Raw genomic sequence first — 20,862 nt, forward strand, 5'->3', positions numbered from 1 at the left:
TTATGTTCTTAATTAGCTGTCCTATTACGTTTCAAAAATAATAATTCTTCTGACATAACTTATGTTATATCTTTTAGATTTGTTATTCTCTATTTATTGATTAATAATAATATACATGTTTAATAAATTATTTTTTTGTTTATACATGTCAAAATCTAATTGAGAAAACACTTACAATATAATTAGCATACAATGAAAAATATTTTACTTTTGTTAATTTTCCTTTTGATTTATGAAATTTCTTTTTAGATATAAACATATAAATTTTATATAGATTTAATGTTATTATCTTAATTAACTGTTTTGAAAAATAATAATTTTTGACACATGTCAACATCTTATCAATATACTTGATACGTGTCATGATCTTATTAATGGCTAATTCTGAAAACCCAACTTTATATAATAAGATATATATATACATAGTTGATAAATAAATGTCATATGGCTAATGGCTCAAGAAAAAGGTTTTACATAATGGACCTTAAAAAATGATGCTTCAAACAGAGCGGCCCACGCTATTCTATCTATCTATACCAAGCACCACAACATGAGACAATAGGTGCATAATCCCAAAAAGAAGAATCAAAATACACAGTTTTGCATCTCTTTTAGTTTTCGGCCAAGGCTTTATCAGATATGTTCTCTATGTTAAACCAACACTAAGCCCATCTATAGCTGCTTGTGCTTGTTTGGACAAAACTGAAGATAACATTGACACAGAACAACTAACGGTAATCTCAAATATTTTCATCGTTTGGTACATTGTCTCAAACTTGTTTGTTGCTAAACAAAACCGCGACCAGTGATAGGTAATGTATAGGAGGTCTGATAAAAACAAATGTTACAAAAAAGACAACAACTCAATGACTAAAACAGAAAAGGGGTAGCTCCAGAGATCAACACTCAACAGGACTCCACATAGATTTTATTAAAACAAAACAGAGACACATGAAAATGCTCTGCTTCTCTCCTTAGGCCTTGGCAGTTTCACCCTCGGTTTCCCAGAAAGCTGTTTTCTTTCCGGTTTTGGATACCGTCTGCAAAACAGCGTCCGGCTGCACGTTGCCTCTCACCGTCACTTTCTGCTCCTTTATATCCACATCAAACGACTCCACACCTGTATCAAAGAAAAACCAAGTGAAGAGATGATGTACATGCTTTTGAAATCCAAGCAAAAGACTGAAAACATTGCAGATTACGCGAGATTGACAATCTCAAAAATGCTTGAAAATGAGACAAACCATAACATCAATTAGCCAAAGAGAAAAGAAAAAACTAACCTTCCATTTTCCCAAGGACTCTTTTCACAGCTCCAACACATCCCTCGCATGTCATAGCCACTCTGAGCACAACGGTCTTAACTCGAAAAGAAACAGTAAAAATTAAACACACTTGTGTGCAACATTAAGATCAACGAACGAGACAAGGCGTAAAAAAGAACCTTTAAAACGGCTCTAGCCTACTCAAGAATCAGATTCAGCTAATAAAAGTGAACACAAGACACGACCAAACCCCTTTGTTCAGATTCACAGATCTATGTTCATGATCATATCTGTGTTCCTCACTAGTATTTTACCAAATCAAGTTCTCACGTCTAGTAATTTTAATAGATTTGATGCAACCACAGATCATTGTTACAGCAAAATACTCACAAATCATATCTAGATCGTTCGAACAGAGAAAGAATCCAAATAAGGTCAGACCCTCGATTGTAAAATTTGAAACCCTAATCGAATCACGATAAAGGAAAAATCTTTATAACAACCCAGAGATCATGTAACCGGAATTTCTTCTAAGAAAGAGCGATTGAAATTACCTGAGACATAGCTTTCGATTCAACCACAGTGAAGGCTTGTATTGTAAGAGAGAGAGAGAGATAAAAATGAGCTTTTTAAAACTAGTATCAATGATTTGTTAAATATTAATTAATTATTTAAAATAATAAAATAATTTTTAAAGGACAAAGAGATCATCAGACCTAGTTTAAAAATATCATCGCAGTAGTGAAAAGGCAAGAGCTGTGTGATTTAGCTTTTGGAACAAAGGATCACACATGAAAACAAACAATTCTTTCATTTTGTTAGAAACTAAGTTTTTCTTTTTAACTCGATTTTCTAATCATATTCTTTCTAGCATGTTTTGAATCTTCAAACTATTATTTCTTGAAGTTTAAGATTCAAACGCTAAGATCTCTCAATCTATGAAATGCTGATCTTTCTCAAACCAAGCCTCCTCTATTTATACTAATTGGACTTAGCCACACAATAAGCTAATTTCCAATTCTGTTCAAATTAGGAATTGTTAATTTCTTTTTTATAATTTAGGAAATTAACAATCTTCACAAAACTTCCTTTTATCTTTATTACAAGAAAGTCTTTAGTCTTCTAGAACCTTCTCCTTGCTTCTCGAGTCTTCGCTTGACCGCCTTAATAGATTTCCTTCTTGAACTTGAACCTGCTGATCCACATCTTGTACTACTTATGTCTTAGTACATCATCTATGTCAATATATGCATCTTCAATCTCCCCCTTTTTAACTTTATGCTCCTTCAAACATCCATGATCTATAATTTTTAGCAATACTAAACCTTCACACACAAAACTTATCAAAATTCTGATTGACAATCCTTCAAATTTTAACACAAAACAAAAACATCCCAAAAAGCCAAAGTCAAAATGCAAAAAGAAGTTCTTAGCGTTTAAAACAATCAAAACAACATACTAGCTTGATGCTCCCCGCAAACTGAGACATACTCCCCCGTAAACTGATCCTTCTCCCCCTGCTTGAAGAGTATACAAGTTAAAAACTAATCATAGCATCTTTGACATGGGATGATTCTGAGTCAAACGATGAACTACCCCAGAAAGAGTTTGTAGAACACGAGCTGTATCAATCAAAGCTCCATCAACAACCTCTGGATCATTCTGATCAACCAATGGAATACTTCCAAGTTCAACATTAAGATAATTTTGACCAGGAGATGCAGCAGGAGGTGTACCGGTGGAATATAAAAACTGGGACACTCAGGAAACTTAGCATAAGTCTTTCCAGTGCAAACATCTCCTAAACAAATAACAATAATAATCAGTGAATATTATCATAATGATAGTTGGATCACATAATAAGCAATAGACTAATAGTAACGGATAACAGGATGAAAACAAAGAAATATATACTAACATATGAAACAAAGAAAATATAAGAAGTAACGGATCACATAAGAAGTAGCAAATAATAACATATATAATAACATTGGAGTAGTGAATTTTTTTTGCGTATTTGTTATGAAAAAGTGAGAAATGGATTCGGTGATATTAGCTGTTGTAAACTGAACGTATTTATAGTGTTTAAACTTTAAAGAGATCGTAGGGTTTTTTTGTGTGAATATGTACAGATAATCTTGGTGATCAAGTATACAATATCTTGAAAATATTACAATTTTGGAATATCTTGAAAATATTACAATTTTGGAAGTAGTTATAATATATGCTAGTAATATAGTACGCCACTAATTATGAGTGTAGGTGTAGTATATCATGTTTCCTTTTCCTATTAAATCTCCATGTGTAGTTAACATATTGATAAGTCGAAGATTTGATGAGGGTATTGTAATTATAGTTAAAATATTAAATTATTTGAAGTATTAAAATAATTTAACATTATAGTAGTGAATTTCACATTGGAGTAGTGAATTTAACATTAAATAATATAAACAGCTAAAATAGAAAGACGGAAGTATGGCTAAAATCCTCATCATAAACAACAAATAAACATTGAGATTTTTTTGTATGCCTATTTGAGTTGTTAAAAATATTGCAGAACAATATTCAGTTTCTAAAGGAGATATATACTGAAATAAATGTATTTCTTGCTTACAAAGTTATATATTTGCTAAAATTTGATTTTCTTAATTTGGATTATCGTGTTTATGAACGTTATCTTCGTCATAAGTATAATTGAGAATGTAATCTTTTGTTTCTCAAAGTCCCTCGATTTACATTCAACTATCATAAAGATGTATTAAAATAAGTTTTGAGCATTTATTCTCGATCTCTTAAATGATGGTGTCATGCTGTGTATGACAATAAACATAAATAAATTTGATCGATTAATATAGTTCCATTAATTGAGTTAAGTAGAAATGTTATTTTAGGAAAATCTGTAGAGGTTAATTAAGTAGAAATGTTATTTTAGAAAAATCTGTAGGGGTTAATTAAATAGAAATGTTATTTTAGGAAAGTGTGTAGGGGTTAATGTTGCAAAAAAACAAATTAAATAAAATAAATTTCAAAGGCATAAACCAAAATGTACTTCAAAAATGTTAATATAGATATAAAAAAATGTTAAATTAGGCCAAAACAGCATTTTAATTACTCTATAAAAAAGTTAAATTAACATAGGAAAAAGTCATAGAAAAGGAAATTAATCTTTAAGAAAAAAATCTTACTCCTAATACATATGGTTAATACATATGGCAAAAAATCTGCACTAATATTCATTATTGATTGGCATATTACTAATTTGATTATATTCAAATCCTAAGATCGGTAATTTGATATCTATATAATCTGGAGACAAAGGAAACTGTGATCAAATTGATTTGCATCGATTTGATTAATATTCTATTACATGCAAAAGGATGAAAGGGTTGAATGAGAGCATTCATCCAATTTTTGTTTAACAATTTGAGATGAAGAAGTTGGAAAAATTATTCAATTCATTTCAACCAAGAAAATTTAACAAATTATAAAGGAAATTTGTTTGAATGCTATTCAATCAATTTTGTTCAACCCATTGCAAGTAGTTCCACCTAATATATGCTAATACTCACACAAAAAAAATTCAGGGGCGACGACAATTGAACTATGAACAAAAAGTCAACCTATTTGAGTAATTTCGTCGAGCAATTGGTGAACAATCTAGGAAAGAGACCGGATATGAAATAAAAAAAATAAAAATAAAAAAAATCTAACTTTTTTCCCAAGAAGGGATCAAAATAGAAGAATTGAAGAAGAAGAGTTAGGGATTTGGTTGAAGAAGAAGAAAAAAAAAAGAACTCTTAATGTTTTTATAAAAAGCCTGAAAATCTCTTTATTTGGTTCAGGGCTTTATTTATTTTAACATCCCGTGCCCAACAGTGCAAACATGGGTATATGACTTTAAAATTCTGTAATAGGGCTTTTAACTCGAAATGTTTTAATAAAAGCCTTGTATTAGCCCAAAAATCTCTTTATTCATATAATTTACTTTTGATTTATTTAACATTTAACCCTTTTTTAACATCCCTACATGTAACCCTAAAATTCAGAAAGTCTCTCTTGATAACTCCTCGTTGCAAAAATTAAACATGTCAGGTATTATTTTCCCGGAGCCCAACAGTGCAAACATGAGTATGATTTTCTTATCGATCTATCACAAATTTAATTAATAATTTTACTGATCTCTGATTATTTTTGTAATTATTTATTGGCTCTCCGCTTTGTCAAACCTCGCAGATATGCCTACACTTGTGATATGGGTTTTTGAGGATTGCTCAAAGATCCCACAAGTTTCCTTTTTTTTTGACGTTTATAGGAAACTCGAGATAGCAAAGATGAATTCTTTTACTTAAAAACCTCTTATATATATATATATATATATATATGATTAAATATATAATCAATATGCCTATTGGATTATAGGGGATAGAAATGCAAAATTTAACACTGTGTTAATCAGCTTTCTTCTTTGGACGTTTGTACTGAGCGCCTTTCACCGCAAGACAGGAAATCCGGTGGTAATCCCGAGTAACGAAAACTTTGGACAAGGCACCAAGTTCTCTGATGTTCGTGCAACTTTGTTGAATAAAGGTTTCAGTGTTGTGGTAGTAAATACTTTGCTCAATTTGGATTAAAGCATTTCGCAACCCTGTTCTACTTGAATGGATGCTTGCTTTTATGATCGAGATCAAACAGTCTTTTTTGTATATGAATGCCTCTTCCTACTATGTGTACAAGTTTGCTATATATTAATCAGTATAATTTGGTCTGGTGTCTTAACCTTATTCAGTTTTTCTGAAAGAAAAAAAACGCATATATATGTGAGTTGTGTGGCTGAGGAGCTTTATGCAGCCAATACTTAAGCCTTGAGGCTGAATATATTCTTAATTAAATTCTTTGCCTCAGTAAGAGTTTATGTTCCCCATTCCATTTCCGACTCGCTTCAATTCCATTTCCGACTAGGCTTTTGATTCCATGCGTAGAGACATCAGCATTCTCAACAAAAGGCATATCATCAGAAACAGATTCGTAAACCTATTCAACAATTTTTTTTTTCTCATGAGTATAAATATATATATATATATATATATATATATGTTGATGGGAAATAGGAATAGAAAAACATTCTTTTGGGCTTTAGACAATATGGACATGGAATGGGGAGAAACCGAATAATTATCATTAGCAGTCTCAACATATATTGCTAGATAAAAGGCCACATGTTGGAAGACTAATCAAGAACGTTCCAACTCATCAACAAATACAAACTTTTGAGCTCCCAAAGATCCTTCATCATTTCCCTAGAAATTAGAGGCCTCTTTCTTTCTTTCTTTTTTTTTTTTCTCTCACATTGTTTAGGAGAACCCACGGTAAGAGTATCCTCTCTCTACCGCTTCATATAACAAATATGTCCTCCAAAAACCAGGTTGACTTTTTTAGAGGAGGTAGCCAATCCGTGTCAGGAGGTAGCCAATTCGTATCGGGTAAAACAATTCCGTAACCAACCCTGTACATACATTTAAAATGCATAATTGTTCCTAATTCTGCCAAGTTGTTTGAGAGTACAATCATATTTGCTGGTGCAGGATTATCCAATGCCCACCCCAAAGCGTCCACTATCAGCGGAGTAGACTTCGCGAATGCACACCCTAGCTACCAAAAAATGTAACGCAAGTAAGAAAATAAATAATAAATACATAAACGTTGAAAAAGTAATGGAATTATATATATATATATATTCATTCACCTTGCGGTATGAGACTGACTGAGATACCAGCATCATCGAACTTCTGTTGCAGTTCATCCGACAACGTATCAACGTAAGCCTTGATTGACACTTCCCCAAGATACTTCGCCTCCACGAGTTTTGCTTTGATTTTCTTCCCCATGGAAACAGGATCATCGGAACCAGAAGGGATTGGGTAATCCTCGACGTTCCATAAGACACATGTCTTACCATCTGCGAAAGGAGAACAGATACACAATTACGAGACTGGGAAATATTAAAATAAGATCATGATGAATACCATATAACAGATGAAAGATTATATTTAGATTTAGGTTATTGTGATCTTACGTACTTAACTACTTATGTATGAATCGAAGTCTGGTCCATATATACTATCGTCAGGTAACCGCGGATCACAATAACGCACCGGCGAATCAGGGTTAGCTTCGTCCGAGAACGACGGATCAGACATAGCTTCGTTGGAGAACGACGGATCAGAGATAGCTTCGTCGGAGAACGGCGGATCAGACATAGCTTCGTTGGAAAACGGCGGATCAGGCATAGCCAAAGATAAATGGGTGACGTGAAGTTTGGTTAATTATTTTCAAAAAGGTGAACAATTTAATATTAATTTTAATAGTGTAACTGTAAATAATTAACATATCTAAAATGTATAAATAATCTATTTTTGATTTTTTGAAAAATACTTCAAATCTTTTAATGGTGAAAATATTAAAAAACATTTATTTTGAAGAGATAAATAAATGACATAATTGGTAAAGTACACACATTTTCAACAAATAATTTGAAAAGTAAACATTTTGAAAACAAATTTGAGAAATTGACACTTTTCTCTTTTTTTCTCTAATGGAAAGCTCTATTAAAGAGGCATTTAGAAAATAACATTTTTAACATTTTTTGTTTCTTTATGTGAATAATTTGTTTTTTTTAAATGGGTCTAAAGTTATGTTTTAATTATGGATGAACTTTATACTTTTTATTTTTTTACACTTTTCCAAAATAATAACTTAGATAAAAAGCTAATTTTACAAATGAAGGTATCATTTTCTTAATAGATTTATGTGTTTTGAATTTTAGATGTATGCTTGATTTTTGATAAATATCCTAAAACAGCACTAAAATAAGTTTTGTGGACAATCATATCACACATTTCATAAACTTCCCAAAATATCATTATTAGACACATTACAATATTTTAAATTAATTTGTAGAAATTTCACAAACTTCCCAAAATTTATAGAATTATTTTATCTGATAGTAAAAAAGAAAGAGGGGTTCTATAATAAAGAAAACGAGTCATTTCCCTATATCCTACAGTAGCTTCTTTAAAAACGGTATAACACACCCTAAAGGCATCTCTACTAGAAGATGCTAATCAAAAGTGTTGCGTTAAAAAATATATATAATAATAAGTGAGAAAAAAAAATAGAGAATCGTTGTTTGAATTGCTTGCTCAAGAAACGTTGCTCATAACAAATGGCCAGATGTCAAATTTTTAATGGTTATCATAAATCAAAAAATTAATAAATATATATATGATTAAAATAAACTCTTTTTTTTTTTAAAGCAACGTTGCAGCGAGTGGACTTGGCCTAATCGGCTTGGAATCACAGGTAGTTAAGGGCATTTTTTTTACTAAGCCTCCTTAATAGCCAAATTCCCGGTCATAGCAGCGACTAAGAGCGGCGTGAGGGGAGAATGGGATTACGTTTCCATCGGTATCAAAATTTGTTCAAGTGTCAGGTCGTTATAATAGTAGCTTCTTGACTATGTCTAGTTGCCCACAACTACAAGCTTTGAGCAATGGTGTCTCTAAGATGTCTAGACATCCATGACGTCAAAGCTTCTGGATTGTTATCTAGGAAGCCCCTTACACCTTCCAGGTTTCCATGGCTTATTGCTTTTGATAGAGGTAAATACTTGGAGTACTCATTCCTCACATGTTCTGCAAAACAAGAGAAGAGAAAAAGAGATGTAAGGTACAAATTTTAAATTTTGACAAATATGTGCTTTTAGTGAGGATCGACACCTGATCATGACCAACAAAATGAAGCTACTAGATTCATTTCTGGTTTTATTTGTACCAAAACAAAGTTACGTGCATATTCAGTAGTTATGATTGGTTTTGACTTCTTATGTCTTTGGATCTATCGATAGATGGATCCCAAGATATCTTAGGATCCATCAATATGTTTTGTAATGTCGGTTTGAGATCTATTATCAATTATAATCAGTTTAGCTAATTGCTTTGAATTTATTTTCACGATATTGAACATGGTCAAGGCCTCTTAATGTATATATATCTCAAAACTAATAAGAACTGACCTGATGATAGCTGAGAAGGCGAAACTTCTGGCCTAAAAGGAGGATTCCGGTAGGTTGGAACGGTTGTTCCGGAAAACACATCGACCGAACAATCTTGACTGTCCATTCCCTAATCCTCTTCCATAGGGTTGTCTCACATCCTTGTGGCAAAATTCTTTTGTAGAAACTAGGTTTCACACAATAAATTTGTTTGAAGGGGAAAACAAATTTAATAAAAACTCTCTCTAAAAAAATCAGATCTAAGCTTAAGAACAAAGGGAATAGAAAATCTCTTGGAAAACAAGCTAGGTTTTTGCTCAAGAACAAGGAAGAACTAAGGTTATTGTATTAATTTCTGGATGCTTTACAAGCAGAAGATACCCCTTTATTTATATGAATGCATTGATTACAAGATAAGTCTATTTTCCTCAAATCTCGGATTGAAAATATGGTAAATTTCATTTTCTGATGATCAAGTCGGACTTAGGGGACAGTCTCGGAGTTCGTTCGAATAACTTCGTCGGGCTTCTGATTATAGGTCCGTTTAGCTGGCTCAAAAGGGATTCTCCGATTTAGTTAATGTGCAAAGTTACTCGGTTTACCTTTGATTTAGATCGATATGTCGTGGGTGCTAAATCCTGCACCAACGCCTTTGTTTTTTTCTCTCGTTCTCACACTAAATGAGAAAAGCTATGACTCACGTCAGTTCTTGGTTCAAGTCCTTAATTAATGAACTATTCACCTGTCTTTATTCCTAATGTATGAAATTATTGTACTATGAGCATTTATGAATTATGATTAAGAATTCGGGTAGTTATCAAGATTTGTTTGTCACATTTGAATTTATTTTTTACTTTGTACTGATTGTATTTATAGCATTTGTAGACATATTAATTGATGTAATTTGGGAACTTTATTCATTTCGTGCAAATATATACTCCTTCCGTTTAAGTTTATTTATATACTTTATAAGATTTTTTTTATTTCATTTTATTTGATTTTCTAAAGTTTCTATGTAAAATTAATGTCTAATTAGTATGTTATGATCATTTGTATTATGCACTTTTTTTTATTGGTTGACTTTTTTAAAAAGTATATGTTATATAATAATAATATATATGCTCAAATAACAAAATATTTATAATTTCTTAAACCATGTTTTAGTTAATAGTAATAGATAATATTTCTTGGTTTAATTATCGTTTATTTTTTATATTTCATTCTAGAATCGACTCTTTTTCATTTGATCAATCAATAATATTAATATAGCTAGTCTATTCCAAAAAATGTAAATAGTTGAGTTTTTATGTGAAATATCTGTAGTCGCGCATTATACATGTATTGTAGAATAATTTATACATACAATATATGAACTTATTTTTTGTAAAAAACTATAACCTTATACATGATGCAGTTTGGTTCATATACGTTGTAACAAATTATTATTTTGTAACCAGATTAATACATATAGTGCTAGATTTACTCATGCTACAGAGAAAACTGTATACATGTGGCAGAAGGATTTATACACTATGCATATATAGCCAGATAGGTTTACATTCTTAAAATAGGGGAAATTAATTACTAAATTTTCAAAAAAAAATATGTATTACTTGTAGCATTATTTTATCTTCATTTCTAGTTTTGGTAGTTGCCAAAAAATCTTGAAATTCTGGTAAAAATTGGCACGTACGTACTACGTAGGACATAGTTTTGTTGTTATCGTAAATTCTTGTTAAATCTTGACATGATAGTTGTCAATTTGTGTGCTGTTTAAAAGTTAAAACCGTGTTTTATTATTAACAATTATTAATAAATTATAGCAAATACACAAAGTGAATTACTTTTTTTTGGGTATTCATTATCTTTACAAACAACTTTTTCATTTTTTTATTTTTTTTATTACCCTATAAGGTGTTGGGGAGAAAAAAAGTTTCAATTATTGAGATTAAAAGAAAAGTTGAAAATGAAGAAAATAACCAAAAAACTGTCGATGAAATATATGAAGCTCAATAAGCACCGGCTCCGGCAAGACGGATCCATGAAGTCAGATGAAGATTGTGGAGAGCTTTTCTGCGAAATTCATAGACCGGAAAGTGAAGAAATTAATGAAACAAAGGAGACACCTAAAGTTACAAAGATTATGGAGTGCAAGCATCGTAAGCTGATGTTAAATGAGAAGGAATATGAAAAGAATATTCATGTGGATGGTCAAGATCGATCCCACATATCTGAATGTTCGGTTAGGAATGAAGGTCGTGAACGCAAGGAACAACTTGATGAGGGCCCGATTAGAAACATATATCGTGTTGATATGGATCCACTAGTAGGCTCAGTTAAAAATGGTCATATGGATCATCTTGAAGATTTGATTAGGGGTCGTGATCGTACAGACCATACTGAAGGATCCACTAGGAAAAGTGCTGGTAATCGTGTGGACCAGCTCGAAGGTTCTAGCAAAAATGGTCAGAAACAACAACATGAAGACAATATTGTTAAACCAAGCAATCATGTAGATCAATCCGAAAAATCAAATGAATGTCCTTCTGATTTTGCTACAAAGAGAGATTACCTTGATTGGATTGAGTACGTAGAAGGATCCAATCATCATTGTTTCGATCGAACTGAAAATTCAGAAAAACCTTATAAAAGGGAGGATATCGATCATGACCAGATAAGCGTTGGACTGTCAGAAGGATCCATAGAAGGGTACAATGATGAGATCCTATTACTCAAGAGCTCTAAAAATAGAAAAAATGAGAAATTTGAAGACTCAAAAGGTTATAGGAAAGGAAGAGGTAGCAAGGCTAAAGATTCATTGAATTTCAAATAGGCGACTAAAGGTTAAATGGACATTTTAGCCCCAAAAAAAGAGAAATTGTTCTTTCACATTGTATTATATGACATTGATCATTTTAGATAGTATGAACTACTACTATGTATAATCATATACTCTTAATGAAAGTTGTCGTTTTAATGAAGGATCATATATTTAAATAGGTGTGATTTTTATGTATAAAAACCCAAACTTAAAAGAGGGAACATAGGAGAACACTTGACAACCTAGATCTATGGAGACAGAGAGAGAGATTGAGGAAACAAAATTTATGGGAGGATGGTTGTGGATGCAATGGAGATAGATGAGGAGAGAGAAATAAAAAAGAGAAGGAAAACAATGTCTTAGTGAAATTTTATCCGGTATGCCATGTTCACTCATGGTTAGTTTCTTAATTTATTTATGAATTAGTCTAGTTTGTGCATATTACCATGTTCACTCATGGGTAGTGAAGTAGTGCAAGGTCTTTATTTATTTCTTTTATATATACAAATTTTAAAATACAAGTTCTGAAGTTAATGGAAATACAAAAGCTACATGTGTAATTTAAAAATCTTAGTTGCTTTTTCTTCGTTTCTTCTTCCAATCCCTCGTTTTTGACTAAAACAGTGCTTCTGATTCAAACGCCATTAACATATAACTATGGACTCTACTCAGAATTAAAATACCTACATACACTAATTCAAGTCAATTACAAATGTATTGGTCATATATTTGACGCTTCCATTTTTTATTTGCGCTTCCAAGTTCTGTTTTTTTAGAAATCCCGATTCTATCACGATTTCAACCGATTCACTTTGGAAGCGTGAATAAGATCTTTAGTGACGCTTCTGTGTAAGTTGTAACTCATGAAAAAGGGTCATAAACAAAAATAATATAAAAAATGGTAGAAATATAACAAAATAATTCTATGTGTGTGGGATGTTTTGTGACAAAATTGGAAAATGAAGAGATAAACTATCATATGCTTTATAATATAGAATATGTTTTTATGTAGTCGTATGCCATAATTAACAGATAACTTTTACAACATAGCATCCATCTGTCTTATGTATATACGGATAAAATTTTCGCGTCTTTCTCATATCAATGAGAAGTGTTGACCTCTAAAACTGATAAACCTGCACATAATCAGTAAAAACATTAGATCACATAATCAGAAGAAACATTAGGTATGTCAAACATTAAATATTTCAGGTTCAAATCAAGAACAATGTGTTTTGCGGCTCCCAAACGAAGTCCACATTTCTTGACTTTTACATCCTTCTTTTTAATGCAAAATCAATGAGAGCTTCGTTCTCGACTACCTTGATTGATGAGGTTGTGTAGATTGAGCGAAAGCTGAGCAAAACCTAAGTTATTAAAGTTGTTTGAAAAGAAAAAGACCACTATTTTCCAATTGAAAAAAATATCAAAGAATTTGTAAGGAATTAAAATGAATACTTAGGTATTGTATTATATGATGATGTACTGGAAAGATATAAACTTATTTTTGTGGTAATTTTCAATATGTTTAGACTTTTAAGTTTTAGTATATATTTATATATGAAGATCTAGAGTTTTAATGTAAGCACTAATTTGATTGACAATCTAAATTTTATTATCGAACAAAAGAAGACAGTGAAGATAGTTTACCTTATGTGCATTTTAATTTACTAAAGAAAATCAATCTACCAAGTATCCGATGTGTGTTTCTTATTAAAAGTTACCAACATACAATTATAAGAAATTTGAAGTCAAAGGAACTTGTTATTTTGTTATTTGCAAGTGTAAAATGCAACACTAAAAAATATTAACAACATGATAATTTAGTGAACAATATTTTTCTAGTAAAGAGAAAATACTAAAATAAAATATCATTTTACATTCCTAACACAGTAACAAACCATATTAAATTGTTTTTCTGAAAATTATCCCAAAGGGGAGAAGGAAAAAAAAATACTCTTGTGTAATATAAAAGCAAAGGGAAAAATATCCAACACCTCATATTTAGTATTTAATTTTTGTAGAGACTAAGTTCTAAATTAATTCAACAAGACCATATAAACGTCAAAAGATTTAACAAAATTACATACACAATCAAGTTAGCTTCATCCCAAACACATACATCGTTTTGTTTATAAAGCTCTATACCATAGGGGTGACACAACTCACAACTAGAGGAAAAGGAAACAAAACAATTCATTAATAGATAATTTCAGAACAAATCATAAAAGCAAGAACAAAAAGGTACCAAAAGCTAATAAGGAGTGAGAGAAAGAGAGGGAAGCAAACAAAAGAGTGGCAACGGCTATTTCGTAGTTACCAATCTTATTTTGCTGTCCAATGCACACAACTTGTTCTTACACCAAAAGTTGTGCTCTTTAAAACTACAACTATTAAGTTTTTTCCTAATTGTAATTGTACTAGTATATCATAGTTTCTCGTGTACTATGTTTCACACTATTCATATACTCAAAACTAAACACCAAACATATTAATACTACTAATTAAGAAAAAGAAAAAAGAACTAATGACCCAAAGTTCTAGGCTTTTTCTTTCCCACAGTACCACTCTCTGACTCTGACTCTGTAAGTCTCATTTAAGCTACAAAAGATTACACAAGACCCGTTAGATTACATTTTTGACCATTTGAAATCTCAAGATCAAATCTGAACCGTTCATTCCACCGTTACCTCTGTCTTGTCTCTCTCTCTCTCTTTCGATATAATCAACAAAATTTTCTAACTTTTTTTTCTCTCTTCATGTCCTTTTTCTCCTCAGAAAGCTTTAACCCTATTTTTTCTCTCTATACATCATCCCACGCAATTTCCCTCATTCCTTTCTTTGTGGGTTCACAAAGTTAACATTTTTAGACTCAAAACCCCATTCTTTTTACCCCTTCCTCTGTTTCTTGTCTCTTTGGGTTATCTTAGATTCTCCAAAAAAAAAAGTCTCTCTCTTTCCATGGCTTCTCTTCTCCATCTTCTTCTACTTCTGTCTCTTTCTCTTTTAGTTCTTTCTTCAGCTGCTCCTTCCCCTTCTCCTTCTCCTACTCCAGCTGATGAAGGTGAGTTCTTGTATCTATTTCAATCTTGGTCCTTGAAGTTTCAGATTCAATCTTTTAGTCCCAAATTTGAAAGTTTTAATCTTTGCATGTGTTTTATGTTCTTCTAGCTTTAAATCTGGATGCTCTCTTAATGTAAAGTAATTTTTGTATGTATTGTTTGGTTTTATCTATGTGTTTGATTCATTGAGTGCTGTTTGAGAAAGTGGTAGGTTATGATATTAAATGGGCAGTATGTGTTTGGCAGCAGGTGGGCTTTGTTTTTAATGTCCCCTAAAAAATTATTACAAGACAAAATAATTCAATGCCTACTGTGTTGACCAGACAAAACAGTTTTTGTTCAGTAATGGTCTAGGAATCCATATCTTGTTGTATCTCTCTAATGGATTTGATATGTATTGTATTCTCTGACATGGATAAGATTACGAACTGTTATGTTGATGCTAAATGGCTTTTTTGTTGAAATCAATTTTTGTAGGTGCTTATATTGGAGTGAACATAGGGACTGATCTTTCTGATATGCCACATCCAACACAAGTTGTTGCTCTTTTAAAAGCTCAACAGATTCGTCATATCCGACTTTATGACGCTGACCCCGGGATGCTCATTGCTCTAGCAAACACTAAGATCAAAGTTATCATCTCAGTTCCTAATGACCAGCTTCTTGGCATTGGCCAATCCAACTCAACAGCAGCTAATTGGGTTAAACGCAATGTCATTGCTCATTCCCCTGCCACGACTATAACCGCCATTTCTGTTGGCTCGGAGGTTTTGACCAGTCTCTCTAACGCAGCACCTGTTCTTGTCAGTGCTATCAAGAACGTTCACGCTGCTTTGCTCTCTGCAAATCTTGACCGTTTGATCAAAGTTTCCACTCCTTTATCCACTTCATTGATCCTTGACCCTTTCCCTCCTTCGCAAGCCTTCTTTAACCGTTCCTTGAATCCGGTTATAGTCCCGTTACTAAGCTTCTTGCAGTCCACAAACTCGTACCTGATGATGAATGTGTATCCTTACTACGACTATATGCAGTCGAACGGCGTGATTCCTCTAGACTATGCGCTCTTCAAACCGATTCCTCCAAACAAAGAAGCTGTTGATGCCAACACACTTGTTCGTTACTCAAACGCCTTTGATGCAATGGTTGACGCGACCTACTTCGCTATGGCTTTCTTGAACTTCACAAACGTTCCGGTTTTGGTAACTGAGTCAGGCTGGCCTTCGAAAGGAGAGACCAATGAGCCTGATGCTACACTTGATAACGCCAACACTTACAACAGCAACCTCATAAGACATGTTCTCAACAAAACCGGAACTCCTAAGCGCCCCGGGATCGCTGTGAGTACTTACATTTACGAGCTATACAACGAAGATACGAAACCAGGATCTTTATCAGAAAAGAACTGGGGTTTGTTTAATGCAAATGGTGAACCAGCATACATACTTAGGTTGACTAACTCGGGGTCAGTTCTAGCTAACGATACAACGAACCAGACTTACTGTACTGCAAGAGAAGGTGCTGATCCGAAGATGCTTCAGGCAGCTCTTGATTGGGCTTGTGGCCCTGGAAAGATAGATTGCTCACCTATTAAACAAGGAGAGGCTTGTTATGAACCGGATAATGTGATCGCTCATGCTAACTACGCGTTTGATACTTATTATCATCAGACTGGGAATAATCCTGATGCTTGTGACTTCAATGGAGTTGCTAGTATCACTACCACTGATCCAAGTAAGTAACAACAAGCTTCATTTAATTTTACATTACATTTTTTTAGAGACAGTTACTAAGCAAAAAAACTAATCTTACTTGCTTGGTTGTTTCAAATGCAGGTCATGGTACATGTGTGTTTGCAGGAAGGTAAAACATCCTAATTCATTTAACTCTTTGTGTTTAATCTTGGTTTCGGTTACTCGATTATTATACGGTTTATTTTCGGTTATGGTTGGAATTTTATCAGTTATATCCTTATCTGGAAAGCTAGTTGGTTTCAGATTGGTTTATCCTAATTGCACATTCATATTCATGGAAGTACCAAGTGTTTAAACTTGTTTTCGTGTCCACTTGATTAGCTTTTGGTTTTTAAGATTAAAGAGAACGGTACCAATCTTTAATCGTTGTTTTACTATTGGATTGCAGTCTCGGTAACGGTAGAAACGGGACGTCAGTGAACATAACAGCACCATCGGCAAATTCGACGACGAGCTCTGGAATACAGAACGATTTGTATTATAGTCGGGGTATGTGGAGCATTTTCGCATTGATAGTTTTGAACGTTGCTAATGTCTTGTGATTCGGACATAAAGATTGTTTTTTTTTTGGTTCCGGGGAAGGGTTCTTTTAACTTTCTTAGGGTGGGATTGGAGTTAGAGTTGAGGCTGTTTGTGTTGGATTCGAATTTTTGTCCACAACAAAAACACAAGAAAACATTCTAATGGTCTTTAATTTTTTCCGCATTGTTGGTTTTTAAGATATAAGGCAAGTGTTGTTGGAACATTTTCAAAAGAAAACAAAATGACGAATTCGGAGGAAAATAAATTATGCCAACCTAATTCAGCTCAAGCACAATTTAGCAATTGGAATCAAGCAAAAAGATTGAAGCAAATAACTAAAGTAACAGCTTTTTTCATTTACAAACTAAATCTCTTTTACTTCAATAACCAGAGGAATGGACTGTAAAAGTGAAGCAAGAAAAGAGAAAAACAAAAGCAAAGCATCCTAAACGAAACCACACCAAACAAGACTTTTGGCACATCTGAGGTATTAGTAGGAGCCAAAGAACAAAAGGTACATGACAAATGTGAAGTCTTGCTTTGCTTAAGAGATGTTCATAGCTTCAGCATGATAGCTTTCGAGATCTTTGTCAAGGTCTGCAGCCGACTTCTCCACCTGCTTCTTTCCACCTCGGCCGCTTTTATTCCCTCTGCCACCACCGGCACCTCGGCCTCTACCACGAAGCCCACCTCGACCACCACCTCCCTGTTGGTTTTGTTGGCTGCCACACATAAACAATATGAATAAGATGATAACCGATGCACGTTCCGCCCATATTAATCAATGCAAGCTCCTTTTAACACTTACGCTGCAGGGCGTCTCATAGAAGGACCTGAACCTCTTCCTCTTCCTACTCTCCCACCTCTTACTCCTTGTCTGCAAGAACCAGTGATATATTCACTTCAGCACAAACGCAAAACTATTCTGTTGTAAAAAAACAGACCAATAGATGGGAACATACCCAATGAAGACACTCCTATTCATCCTTCCATTTAATCCAGTTACATTAACCCGAGTAGCAACAGGAGCAGCCTCGGTACTTCCACCCAGAATCTCGAGTCTCATTGGCCTTCCATCCAAGAGTACATTGTTGTATTTCTTCATAGCTAACATTGCATCACTTCTTCTCATATACACAACTTCAGCCGAGCCCTGTATGACACAGAACATCATATGTCAAAAATCGCAGCAATGCAGTAAACAACAAATAAAACCAGAGCAAAAATAAAACAAAACTTACATTTGGACGCCCATTCCTGTCAAAGTGAACTGCATATCTTTTCAGCTCTCCAATCTCAGCATATAGTTCCTAGATTGCATAGGAAGTACAAACTAATTTAAGGAATCTCCTCAGAACCAAAAACAACAAAAGCACTGGAACATAGATGTCAAGCTATACCCTTATATCTTCATTCGTCACTCCCTGATCAAGGTTGGTAATATAAACTGTAGTTCCAACTTCCACTACAGGTACCCCAACAGCTCTCAGGCTTTCTTCATACAAATCATTCTGATTCTGCCATGGCAAGTTCCTCTTCCTGCGGGCAAGCTAATCCAGTAGAACAGATAAAGTCAGCTAAAAGGGTCTGTAGAATCTTGAAGCCACATTAATCAACAAATTGCTTAGAAGAGGAGAAAACACCCATTTGGCTGAAAGTACTAAAGCAGTGAAAGCAAAGATCTCCAGGAAGTAGTGAAGAACCATCGAAATGAAACGAAGGGAAACATGCAAATTTGACTAACTTCATATGAATCACACTGGTGTTATCAGTCAGTCTCTGAAGCCAAAAAACGAAGTCCTTGGACCAATGAAAACAAAAACTGAGACAGCCATCACACTCCGAAGAAATTCCAGATGAACCATCGTGAACTTCATGCATAGTGCAAAATCTCCCCACTTAAAGCCATCATAGATCATATTTATTGTTAAGTGAAATTTTCTGAACTTCCCCCCTAAGGCTTTTTCCCCTGTGTTGCACACCAGATAACCCTATGTGGACAACTTAGCTTAGTGGAGGAGCTCCTCCGTAAAACTATATCAACCAAAAACTTCTCCACATCTATGCATATGCCTGTCGAGAAGTCCCCAGAATTTTAACCAATAAAAACTACTAATTGCAGGAACAAGGCTTTTTCTAAGAGAAACTGTCCCCCATAAACTAGAAGACGCTAAGATATTCTTGTAATCATCAGAAGTAAGGGTTTATGCATCATTTTAGAGACCATCCATCTTAAAAGTTTATAGCATGCTTCGGTATTTGGTGGCACACAGAAACTCAGATTTCCAATCAAGATTTCGAGCTTGCCTTGTTTATCGACGGCCGAGCGTTAACAGCAAGAGGACCTCTACGAACAGGTCCAGCTCCTCTTCCACCACCTGCTACAGGTCCACCACGTCCACGTCCACGTTGGGAAATCCCTTTTCCTCCAGACTTTGCAGACTTTGCAGCTGCAGACCTTGTACTCTTACTCCTCTTGACAATTTCATCAAGCGTCATGTTCAATGCGTCTGACGACATCTTCACTCCGAATTAAAATTCAAAGGTCTATTTCGAAACCTGTACACAAATCAAGGATCTCGATGAGATTCTTATAAGATCCATAAAAAGCAAATCAATCCAGGAAGGTGAGATCATCGGATTCGTAATCACTACTCGAAATCAAAACATACGAAGCAACAGATTCGTAAAACCAAAAAAACGGTTGTTCATTGACATGGATCAAAGCCCTAGATCTAGATTCGTAATCGGGAAAACAAAAAAATTGAAATCAATCAGATAAAATCAGATGAATCAAGAATCGAAACGTTACCAGATTAGGAGAAGGAAGACAGATCGTGAGATCGAAGCTTTCTGGGGATTGTTTTGGTTTTTTGGTTATGAGAATTTGATGAAGGAAGGGGGGAAAGAGCTATGAGATATTTTTCTTTACGGGTTACAAGGGGAGAAGACGAGAGGTGAAGGTATTTTATATAGCTCTAAGTCAGCGGGGTAATTTTGTATATTTACTTGAGTTAGAGGGGGCGTTTTGTTTCTTTTTCTTAAATTAGACAATTACCAGAAAGAAAGAAAAAAGGAAGATGATGCCAGCTAATGCGTTTACGCGTTTTGTTATGAGAAATTTCCCGATAAGGACTAGGGTTTGGGAAACATATCAAAACCGTCCTTATATTTTCTAATTGACATGTTACAATCAATTTGCAGTTTAGATGTTTTACAATTTTTTTTTTAATTTTTTTTCAAAATTTAGCAAATCCTTAAACTACTTTTTCGTAAATTTGTGTAAAAATTATTTTGAAGTTTTTAGATAGTTTGGGTATTTTTGACTAGTTTGTATGTATTTAGATATTACAATTTTGAGTTTTGGGAATTTTCGGATAATCCGAATCCG

The 20,862-nt window shown here is 33.6% G+C and overlaps 4 protein-coding genes and 1 long non-coding RNA gene across 6 annotated transcripts; 3 read left to right on the top strand and 2 right to left on the bottom strand.

Annotated features, from left to right (window-relative positions):
* LOC104750405 (copper transport protein ATX1-like) lies at window positions 715–1,923 on the bottom strand. Its single transcript, XM_010472196.2, has 3 exons — window positions 1,820–1,923; window positions 1,284–1,359; window positions 715–1,120 (listed from the first exon to the last, which is right to left on the bottom strand). The coding sequence occupies exons 1-3, from the start codon at window positions 1,826–1,828 to the stop codon at window positions 975–977; spliced, it is 231 nt and encodes a 76-aa protein (XP_010470498.1). The 5' UTR covers window positions 1,829–1,923; the 3' UTR covers window positions 715–974.
* Window positions 6,415–7,601, top strand: LOC104750406. Its single transcript, XR_002035903.1, has 3 exons — window positions 6,415–6,745; window positions 6,848–6,935; window positions 7,061–7,601. It is a non-coding gene; the product is annotated as an uncharacterized LOC104750406 (long non-coding RNA).
* On the top strand, window positions 11,241–12,482 carry LOC104750407. The gene has a single exon (XM_010472197.2). It carries the CDS (start codon window positions 11,282–11,284, stop codon window positions 12,146–12,148), a length of 867 nt encoding a protein of 288 aa, XP_010470499.1. The 5' UTR covers window positions 11,241–11,281; the 3' UTR covers window positions 12,149–12,482.
* On the top strand, window positions 14,873–17,694 carry LOC104750408 (glucan endo-1,3-beta-glucosidase 2). 2 transcript variants are annotated; one of them, XM_010472198.1, is made up of 4 exons: window positions 14,873–15,200; window positions 15,676–16,929; window positions 17,031–17,058; window positions 17,338–17,694. In XM_010472198.1, exons 1-4 carry the CDS (start codon window positions 15,098–15,100, stop codon window positions 17,489–17,491), a joined length of 1,539 nt encoding a protein of 512 aa, XP_010470500.1. In that variant the 5' UTR covers window positions 14,873–15,097; the 3' UTR covers window positions 17,492–17,694. The 2 variants fall into 2 exon arrangements, with proteins under 2 accessions (XP_010470500.1, XP_010470501.1); XM_010472199.1 differs by having other exon boundaries at window positions 17,037–17,058.
* On the bottom strand, window positions 17,792–20,420 carry LOC104750409 (THO complex subunit 4C-like). The gene is made up of 7 exons (XM_010472200.2): window positions 20,284–20,420; window positions 19,779–20,030; window positions 18,872–19,021; window positions 18,713–18,781; window positions 18,434–18,624; window positions 18,280–18,348; window positions 17,792–18,193 (listed from the first exon to the last, which is right to left on the bottom strand). The coding sequence occupies exons 2-7, from the start codon at window positions 19,989–19,991 to the stop codon at window positions 18,016–18,018; spliced, it is 870 nt and encodes a 289-aa protein (XP_010470502.1). The 5' UTR covers window positions 19,992–20,030; window positions 20,284–20,420; the 3' UTR covers window positions 17,792–18,015.

The sequence above is a fragment of the Camelina sativa genome, chromosome 16, assembly GCF_000633955.1.
Source record: "Camelina sativa cultivar DH55 chromosome 16, Cs, whole genome shotgun sequence".
NCBI classification, from domain to species: Eukaryota; Viridiplantae; Streptophyta; class Magnoliopsida; order Brassicales; family Brassicaceae; genus Camelina; species Camelina sativa.

Coding starts and splice junctions, on each gene's coding strand:
- LOC104750408 (XM_010472198.1), top strand. CDS start 15,098: ATGGCTTCTCTTCTCCATCTTCTTCTACTTCTGTCTCTTTCTCTTTTA. Junction 15,201..15,675: donor TCCTACTCCAGCTGATGAAG/GTGAGTTCTTGT, acceptor CAATTTTTGTAG/GTGCTTATATTGGAGTGAAC. Junction 17,059..17,337: donor ACATGTGTGTTTGCAGGAAG/GTAAAACATCCT, acceptor ATTGGATTGCAG/TCTCGGTAACGGTAGAAACG.
- LOC104750409 (XM_010472200.2), bottom strand. CDS start 19,991: ATGTCGTCAGACGCATTGAACATGACGCTTGATGAAATTGTCAAGAGG. Junction 18,782..18,871: donor TGACGAATGAAGATATAAGG/GTATAGCTTGAC, acceptor TATGCAATCTAG/GAACTATATGCTGAGATTGG. Junction 18,625..18,712: donor ACAGGAATGGGCGTCCAAAT/GTAAGTTTTGTT, acceptor TGTGTCATACAG/GGCTCGGCTGAAGTTGTGTA.
- LOC104750405 (XM_010472196.2), bottom strand. Junction 1,121..1,283: donor AGTCCTTGGGAAAATGGAAG/GTTAGTTTTTTC, acceptor TCTTTGATACAG/GTGTGGAGTCGTTTGATGTG.
- LOC104750407 (XM_010472197.2), top strand. CDS start 11,282: ATGAAGAAAATAACCAAAAAACTGTCGATGAAATATATGAAGCTCAAT.